We start from the raw sequence: 9,912 nt of genomic DNA, 5'->3' as shown, positions 1-9,912 counted from the left end.
GGCCACTGTTGTAATTTCGTTCTGGTATACCAGAACGAAATTAAAATTTGACGATATTTTTGCTAAACAAATTAATCTGCAAGAAATGTTTAGTACATAAACATTATGTAGCTAGAGGTTTCCAGTGGTATAAAAATCTCAATTTTTTTGAGAAAAGTGGGGGGATGAGGCTGTGGATCACGAAATGCCCTTTTAAGTTTTACGTAAAACATCTTGTGTTTGCTGGGATATTAAGTTGAGGCTGATAGGCATTACATAATCTCTAATAAAACAAAACAGGATTGTAAATTGCCAATTTGACATACTGCAGACTCTGGCTTATTCCTTCATAAGGGTGTGAGTGAGTCCCGCAAATTTGAGTCCCGCCTGAGAATCCTATTACCGGGCAGGAAATTCCCTGCCGGGTACCGAAATTTAAAAAAAAAAAATTGAATTTTGCACGATGTTTTGTTTTTTTAATAAGAAAATTGATATGTTGTAATCATGTCATACTCTATCAATGATATCAAAATGCATTCAAATTCAATGCATTTTGATATCATTAATCGAGTATGACATGAATACAAAATATCAATTTTCTTATTAAAAACACAAAACATGGTGCAAAATTCAATTTTTTTTAAATATGTTTTTTTAGGTCAACCATGAATGATCCTAGCATTTAGGTCTAGGTCCATGGACACATAAAATGCATAAAAGTTAGGCAATGAAATGGATGGAAATTTGAGTCATACAAGGTTTTGTCCATGCATAAGTGACATGACTGATGCAAGTTTTAAGCTTTTTCACACGATATGGCATGGAAATGTTTGCATTTGTGTCAAATTGAAAAATTGGAGGGGCGCTTATTTATAGAGGGGGAGTATTTTCCATACAGTATGTAAAAAATTTAAATAAAATTAATATCTGGTAACCTTTAGTAATTCTATGAATAGAGGCCGTCAGCCTTTCGCCATCTTGTGGGTACAAATGATCTGTGTGTTCATGCGTCGGACACTACGCGCAGGGAGCAGCTTGCCACGCAGCTGTTATCGCACCTCAACGCGATGATTTCGCTGCTCACGCATGGAGATCGAACGACCATTACAGCGTGTACCCACAAGATGGCGGCATATGACGTCACGCTGACGGCCTCTATACAAAGAGCTTGACCTAATCCACTGCGGTGGGAGTATTTTAATTAAATAGTTTAGACAATTAATCAACTGTAATACTCTGATTTGTACATATACTGCAAAACAATTACAAATTTGTGCGCAATTCAAATAAACTTTGCTATATAATAAAAACTCTATAGAGGCCCTGCATGAAATGATCGATTGGCTCCAAACAAAGGATTTGAGCTGGTGTCCTTCACCGTAGTTATGGCGGAGTGCAGTCCATTCAATCAAATGTTGTCATCAACCTATTTGATCATAGTGAAGGGTTATGTGTGTGAGACGAACTGTCACGGTAGCTTGCAATCATGATTTTGTTTAATGCATTTGAGTAGTCCGCCATATTTACGGGATGATACGTCACATGCAAGGCCTCTATACATCCTAATTGCCCATTTCACTCTCTTTGGTATTGCTATTCTCCATATACAGCTCTACTGCCCTCCATAGAGCTGTTATATTGCCTGCACCAAACCCTGTAGCACCGCATCTCTGAATGATTTCAAGAAAGAATGTGTCTCTATCAAAGATTGGCTTGGTAAATATCTGCATCAGATACCTGAATAAGAAATCAAACATTGAAAGAAAATAAATTGTGAGTGACAGTGAATCACACAATGATTATCTGATGTGATCAAGCAAAAGTAGTGTGATATGTCAAGTTGATCTTGTTTTCCTATCTTAATTAGAGACCAAAGTTTTCCAGTTTACCAATAAAGAAAACAAAATTCAGTGTTTTGGTGGAAAACCATTCATGTCATAACTTTTCACAATCAAGGCTTGGGGAAAGATGATTTATAGCACATTAACACTTACTTGTGCAGCTGACCCTTATTGTCCGAGCTTGGGGAAACACTACTGCAGTTGGTGGATGGTGGGAACTCATCTTCTACAAAACTCTCTGCATCTAACAGGACTCCCAAGCTTTTTAAATCTTCAGGATTTTCACCAACTTCTACCATCTCTTTCAATTTGCCAATCTGGAAGAGAGAGGAAGACAATTTAAGTGTGAAGTTCATAAATGTGACTGTTGTAAGTTGTGAGGTGCATCGACTTGCTCTCAGGTCGGTGGATCTCACATCTTCGTGATGTGTCTGCACGATCGCTTCTCCATGTGGGAAGTGGCTGGGTGCACCCAGTCTTGCCATCATATTATTGCCTGAAATTTATTTATTTTGTTATTTGTTATTTGAATGTTGTGCTATTTTATCATGTTTATTTTCTTGTTGTGCAATTCTGTACTAGTATGCTGATTCTAATTCTATAATTAATAATTGTATTCACAGCTGGTCTGGTTTTAAAAATATATATTTCATTATGATTTTTGATGTGTAGGTGTAGTATTTTTATGCCTTTTTTAAATTTTTATACTGATTTCATTATATCTTGATGTATCATTATTTTGTGATTATTTTGTTTTTACTGTAAAGCGCATTGAGGAATCTGCGATTCACAATGCGCTATATATAAATGCTGTTTTATTATTATTTAGTTCACTGGCAAAGAGACGAGATATTTCCAGCCAAAGAGACATGGATGCTTTCTACAATAATAGAGAATCAATCTATCAGTTTTAGCAGTAAAAAAAGGTACAGCAAGATACAGGTGGTATACCAGAACGAAATTAAAATTTCACGATATCTTTGCTAAACTAATTACTCTGCAAGAAATATTTTGTACATAAACATTATGTAGCCAGAGGTTTCCAGTGATATAAAAATCTCAACTTTTTTGTGAAAAGTGGGGGATGATGCTGTGGATCACAAAATCAGGGGTGTGATTGGTTGGTGCTTTAAGAAAAAAAAACCAAGACAATGAAATTGCGAAGCGGAGCGAGCGAAGCTAGCGGAGCTCTCGCCTGTTGCTGCCGGGGGTCCAGGGTCCCGCTTAAGGGCCTCTGGTGGGGTCCAGGGCAACGCCCTGGTGGGGGCTCGAGCGAAGCCCGCCGAAGCCAGAGGGTTTACACACTTGAGCACCACTGGAGATGCAATTTCATGGGGTAAAATGCAAAAATGAGAAACTGTTAAAATACTTCACTTTATAGTATAAAAACATTTATAATTCTGTGAATACATACTTCCACCATCCTCGTATTTCAGCATACAGTCATGTCGGCGTCATACCGTTTGAGGCAGTATCGCGCTGCTCATTAAATATTCATGAACCCAAAAAGGCTGGCATTTTTGGGCGGGGTAGCGGGTACCCGCCCGAGATTACATTACCCGGGCAGGAAATACCCTGCCCGGGTACCCGAAATTAAAAAACCAAGACCTAAATGCTAGGATCATTCATGGTTGACCTAAAAAAAAATTTCAAGATGTTTTGTATTTTTAATATGAAAATTGATAATTTGTATTCATGTCATAGTCTATTAATGATTTCAAAATGCATTGAATTTGAATGCATTTTGAAATCATTACCGATAATAGAGTATGACATGAATACAAAGTATCAATTTTCATATTAAAAATACAAAACATCTTGACTTTTTTAAAATTTTTTTTATGATCCTAGCATTTAGGTCTAGGTCCAGGGACACTACGAAACCGAAATTTTTTTGCAATTTCCCAAAATTCCATTTCTGTACAAAAAATCCGGAAATCCGGAAAAATCACACCCCTGCAAAATGCCCTTTTAAATACTTCCCTCCAAAAAAATCAAAACAACACAACAACTCATCTTACCTCCGTATAATAGGTGTCTGGGGGTTGCAGAAAATCTAATCCTGTATTCTTCAATACTTTGACTGTTTCAATGATGTTAGGGGTATACAGTCCTATATGCTGGATGCCAGGTCCATCATGTTGTTCTATAAACGTTTCAACTTGATTTGGACCTAAAATAGAAAGAATAACAGCAAGAAAGTTAGTATGGTACGGTAAGTGTACTTACACTAACATAACTACCTCTCTCTCTCTCTCTTTTCCTCTCTCTAGAACAAAATAATAAACCATAAATATCGTTGGGTGCATTACATAATGACGTATGTCAAAGTAACCCTGGCATTTTCGGGTAATTTTGTGCCCGGGTACCCGACGCATTTTTCGTAAAGTGCAGATCCGTCACTTGTAATGCAAATGTGCCCCGCCATATGACCAGGGCTGTCAACTCTCACGCATTGGCCGTGAGTCTCACGCATTGGGTCACTTTCTCACGGTCTCATGCCAAGGTAGTAAATCTCACGCAAAGAGCTGAAAAATTAGTAAAATCTCACGCGCATCGTCATGAATAATTTTTGTGGCTCAAGTAATCATGGTTCGAAATGAACATTGGAGTTGGCAAATCCCGGTACGCCTCTGTCTCACGTCAAGCAATTCCAAAAAGTTGACAGCCCTGATATGACACATGACCATATACCTTCTTAGTTAGTGTTTTTTCTTGAAATATTTGCAAATTTAATTATTTACCACTTGTATACAAGTCAAGTAAGTAGTAGTATCAATGGACAACTTACATGATGGGTGCACTAGAAGTTGAGTGGCCACTTATATTGAATTATGTACACATGTCGCAAACCTGGCTTTTGGAATTTGATGAGTGTAAAATTCTTTTGACGTTGGGACCATGGTGCATCAAATAAACATGACAGTTATCTTCAAAATGTTTACCTTCTTAAACCAAATTTAAGAACTGCTTTTTTGCAGTACAATAAAATGACATCTCTCACAATGAGGTGGATATACCGTATTTCGTATTTCATTTTCCGTAGGGGGGGCATTTATTCAAGGTCAATTTTAGAACGATTATTCCCATTAAAATCATTAGGTAAACTTAAAACTCACGCTAAAATGATGAACTATGAACTAGAAACACTGACTTCTGGTTCACTTCCGGGTTTCCAATCGAGATTTTCGCCAAAAAGTGACGCTATAATCGACTATGTGGGCAACTTGGTAAGCTTACTACACAAGATAGCATGGAAATATCAGCATTTTTGAAACATCTTGGTTGTTGCCAGTGTTCGAATTTAGGAAAAATAAATGGTTGTCCCACTGACAACCAGATTACAATTTCTGGTTGTCCGTCTAAGTTTTTGGTTGTCCATAGGCCTACAAATGTGACTTTTGGCTAGATTTATGGTTGTCCGGCGGACAACCGAACCAGTATTTCTGGTTGTCCGGCGACTTTTTTAGTTGTCCCGGGCAACCGGACACCCAAATTTTCGAACGCTGGTTGTTGCATACCTTGTCCAGGTAAAGCTTCAGAAATCACAAATTTGGTCTTTGGGTATCTTTCATTGTTATGTGATGGCATTGTTAAACCAGTCTCTGCACAATGCCAATATTCCATAGCTTTCATCCTAAGTCCAACATTCTGCCCTTCAACAAGAAAGCCTTCTGAATCATCCTCATCTCTGCAGAAAGAAGCAACAAACACATCCAAGAATGATTAACCATTGTACATGTAGTAATGTACATGCATACAAAAATCTAACATTTTGACTATAAAAAATATGAATTCATTCATGCTCTTCATAAAATAAAATATGACAAGTCATCTGGGCAGGGATGAAAAGTTATGGAAAACAACAAATTTTGTACCCATTGAAAAACATCAAATTCACGGATACAAGTACCGGTATACAGTACATCTTTAAAATGAAAAATTATTAGGTTAAGGCATAAAAATTTCAAATTAATTCTATTAACATGAATTGTTGTTTATTGGAAGAGAGAACTTCTCAGAAACAATTTGACACCAAAACAAATCTTCTACTGTATGACAAAATTACTGTCGGAACATTGGGCCATTTTCTCTAATTTTTTGTTTTCATTGTAATTTTATCTAATTTTTGTTGAATATTATGTATGTTATCATTTCCAACACATCTGTGAAATTTTGTATGAAAATTCAATTTTTAAGGTGGTAAAAATGTGCCATTTTTTCGGCCATTTTAGGCAAAAACAATGATTTTTCCCAAGCGATAACAAAAAAGTGCTTTCTCCCAGCAAATATGTAAACTGGAATTGTTATGTGAAAAGGATGAAAGTTTTTGTCAAACCATGTTTCCCTTTTGTCAGAAGATGAATTTTGGGTCAAAATAGATTTTTTTCCCAAAAATGCCCCTTTTTGACCCCTTTTTTGACCAAAATAGTGATTTTCACCAAGGCATATCTCACAGAAAAAAATATCCAAAAGTGAAGTCAATGTTGCATTCTGCTTCCTAAAGCATTGAATCTGTTGTCAATGCAAACTAGAGCATCTGAAAACGATTCATTTTGGTTTTATTCATCATTTTCTCCAAAAATGGTGTTTTCAGTGGCACAAAATGGCACAGATTTACATAGGGCTTTATTATCCAGGCGGCATAGGAAGCGCAACACGTGACGTCTGAGGCTGGCGAAGATACAGGGCTGACAGCCCCATTCAAAATACACGGTTAGCAATTACAAATGGAAAATTAACATACTTGCAGTGTGGTACATTGTCGTACCCCGACGGTTTTAGAGTAAGATACATGTAATTTTGCTTTGACACCACATAACAAATTTAGAATTGTTTGTGAAGATTTCATGATTATGTGTTAATCCAATGGCGACCTCAAAATTGGCGATATCGCTTCCATCACCGCCTGTATTATCAAGTAAAATAAATAGCGCCCTCGTTCAGATGTGCCTGTCCCTACATATGGAAATCATTCTGCAAAAATATATAAAGCACTCATCATCTCCTAAAAAATCTTTTGTGATTTAATAGGCCTATACTATAGAAAAAAGTATTGCATGGAGTTTACATGTATACATCCATGTAGGCCTATATAATACCTCTTACCTGGATAGTTTGAATCGCTTCATTCCAAAACACTTCTCATACCATTCTAGAACGTGACTTGAAGTACCTATGTTTGATGCAAAAGTTACATGATCCAGATGACTTGTTAATGTCTGTCCATTAACTTCGCTTGTTTCAAATTCAAAAAAATTCAAGTTCTTATCATGAGCATGATGAGATTCTGATTCTATGCTGCAAAACCCTGGTAAAAAGACCCCATGGTAGTCTGTTGCATTGAGCAACATATGAACAACATTGCCGATGCAAGATTGCACAGAAGCAACAACCACTTTTCCATTACCATCATGCACTGCTGTTGGTTCACATAGGACTTTAGCCCCATTTTGCTGTGCCAGTTCAACACTTTTTTCAACATTGGGAACTTCGAATGCAACATTAAAAACTGTATCTATATTTCGGTCCTTATTAGATGAAAAACAGGATAATGGTATATGATGACGTTGATTTGGTATTGACTGATTTTGATCACTCTTATAACTTTGGGGGTGTTCACCAGACATGCCAGAACCACGATCAGAAATACGAGAATTGGTAATAGTATTATTACACAACAACGTAGGCCTATACGGATTTTCAACGTGTTCTGCGCCTGGTTCAGCGTTCGCAGTGACGGGTTGATTGATGACAAATACTGTTGAGCCACTCCTGACAGCCCACTGCCTTATAGAATCAGTTGTTCTCTCGGCAAAAAGTTTGAAATTAGCATTCTGGACAAACTTCTGCACATATTTAGACCCGTGCTTCGTGCAGAGCTGGACATGATGTATGTAGGCTGCCATTTTGTTTGGTAATACATCATGTATTCCAGCCGTTCAAGGTACCTATGAATAATAAAGCAGATGACGTATTTACCAACTCTGAGGACGTAGTGTTTCGTCTGTTCTCACATCCCTGGTTTTGACGAATACAAAGTCTATGTTTGAATGTCTACTCTCACATCCCTGATCCAAAGATAATATTCAATTTATTATTTATTATTAATATTGCTCTTATCATTTATTATTATTATTATTATCATTATTATCATCATTATTATTATTATTATTAGTAGGCATGTCCACTAAAAATTGAAGTACTTTTAAATTGATTCAGACCTAACTTTATGGATGGGAATTGATGAAAGAAACATTTTGGCGTTTAAATAATCTTAATCGGACGTTTCATTCCAGAGATATGGCCTTTCGAGTGTCACGGTTTTATATAGGGCTGCTAGAACATGTTAAAAAGTTAGTCCAAAAAGGAATACTAACAGAAAGTGCAACTTTAATGTACTTTTTCTTAATGTATTTATTAACTATCTTATCTGGAACATTATATTTGCTTATAACAACATGAAAATAAGATCATCCTGAAAATTTAATCGATTTTGTTGACATACAACAAAAACTATAAGACCTCAAAACCCATGGTTTGTTTGTTGAAACCTCAAGCATGATCATAGATGGCCGCCATGGAAAATATCTCCATAGAGGAGATGAACAATAAGTGCATTATTTCAAATGAAAAGCGGTAGTCTTAAACATTGTTCAATCTTTTAAGGTCAGCACATTTTATCTTCAAAATTATTATATTTCATCATGGCATAAGTTTGGTAACATTAATCACTACCAATTTTGAGAAATTTGCTCCAACTCAAAGGTTATCTTTTATTGAGCAATACACTGTGTGCATGGAAGCCATGATGGTCCCCGGTTTTTATACTCCCTATGAAATGGACATGGTAGTGAGAAGTGCACGGGAAGTGCATGATTTGAGATGGGCCGCGGTAGGCTTAAACATTCTTAAATTTCTTAACATCCTACACATTTTGTCTTCATAAATAGTTAAATTTTATGAGTATGTAAGTTTGCTTGTCTGATTCACTCCAAATTCGGAGATAATTGCGTTTGAACACCTGATGCACAGAATGGTGTCACTTCAACCTGTTGTAGTTCTCATCTCATTAAATTTTTCATTAAAAAAAGGTGATCTCTTCATGCAGGAAGGTCCTCTCTATTTACTGACCAAACAGGAAAAAGTTTGGTGAATGTTTTCTGGTGGAATCAGGAATTTCTTGAAACACCCTGATATAAGCCTACATTTGGATCAAAACAAGTATGTACGCCATTTAACATGCCTGGGATTTCTTGTATCGATCAGTTTCTCCATAGACAATACGTGTGTGAGTGCACGCACACAGTAAATGAAAAATCGTTCTAGTGGAAACTGTATTGAGAGTGGGCATCCCTATTATTAGGCATATTATTATTACTATTAGGCCTATCATTAATATTATTTAGGGTGGTGCAATAATTATGTGTACCGGGGGGGTGAATTCTCAAAATGGTCTGCCAAAATCGCTTGCCCCCCCGCTTTTGACGTGCCAAATAACCTTTGCCCCCCCTTTTGACGCCCTTTGCCCCCCCTTACACATGCAAGATTTTTGGGAACCCGAATTTAAAACCTTAAATTGTCAATAACATATAATGCGAGCGCAGCGAGCAGGAAATTTTGCATATTTGAATGTGTTCGTAACGTTTTCCTACGCCTTTTTAGGGCGTAATATAGAAACGGTGCCCAAAATAACTGTGCCAAAAATTGCTTGCCCCCCTTTCGACCTGCCAAAAATAGCTTAACCCCCCCTTTCGACCTGCCAAAAATGCTTTCCCCCCCTTTTGGCCTGCCAAAAATCTTTGCCCCCCTATAATTCACCCCCGGGGGTACATATAATTATTGCACCACCCCTTACATCATTATCAAGTAATCAATCAATATCTACGGTAACCATGAATGCTTATGATGCTGCTGATTATGATGCTGTTGACGATGCTGATGCTGCTGATGATGCTACTGATGATGATGCTGCTGATGATGATGCTGCTGCTGATGATGTTGATGCTGCTGCTGATAATGATGTTGATACTAATGATGCTGCTGACGATGCAGATGCTGATGATGATGCTGATGATGATGTTGATGATGA

At 37.1% G+C, this 9,912-nt stretch overlaps 1 protein-coding gene across 1 annotated transcript; it reads right to left on the bottom strand.

The window, feature by feature from the left end:
• Positions 1-500: 500 nt before the first annotated feature.
• On the bottom strand, positions 501-7,794 carry LOC140148353 (4-hydroxyphenylpyruvate dioxygenase-like protein). The gene is made up of 5 exons (XM_072170277.1): positions 6,930-7,794; positions 5,342-5,511; positions 3,842-3,993; positions 1,974-2,137; positions 501-1,716 (listed from the first exon to the last, which is right to left on the bottom strand). Exons 1-5 carry the CDS (start codon positions 7,727-7,729, stop codon positions 1,542-1,544), a joined length of 1,461 nt encoding a protein of 486 aa, XP_072026378.1. The 5' UTR covers positions 7,730-7,794; the 3' UTR covers positions 501-1,541.
• Between the last annotated feature and the right edge of the window lie 2,118 nt (positions 7,795-9,912).

This window comes from Amphiura filiformis, chromosome 3 (genome assembly GCF_039555335.1).
Source record: "Amphiura filiformis chromosome 3, Afil_fr2py, whole genome shotgun sequence".
Taxonomy (NCBI): Eukaryota; Metazoa; Echinodermata; class Ophiuroidea; order Amphilepidida; family Amphiuridae; genus Amphiura; species Amphiura filiformis.
The sequence above is the reverse complement of the archived record's forward strand: the minus strand, read 5'-3'. Positions and strand labels throughout refer to the sequence as shown.

What these genes read in the sequence shown, in the direction of transcription:
- LOC140148353 (XM_072170277.1), bottom strand. Translation starts at nt 7,729, where the DNA reads ATGGCAGCCTACATACATCATGTCCAGCTCTGCACGAAGCACGGGTCT. An exon ending in TGAAGCTTTACCTGGACAAG is followed by an intron (nt 3,994 to 5,341) that starts GTATGCAACAAC and finishes TTTCTATTTTAG; the next exon opens with GTCCAAATCAAGTTGAAACG. An exon ending in AATAAGGGTCAGCTGCACAA is followed by an intron (nt 1,717 to 1,973) that starts GTAAGTGTTAAT and finishes TTTCTTATTCAG; the next exon opens with GTATCTGATGCAGATATTTA.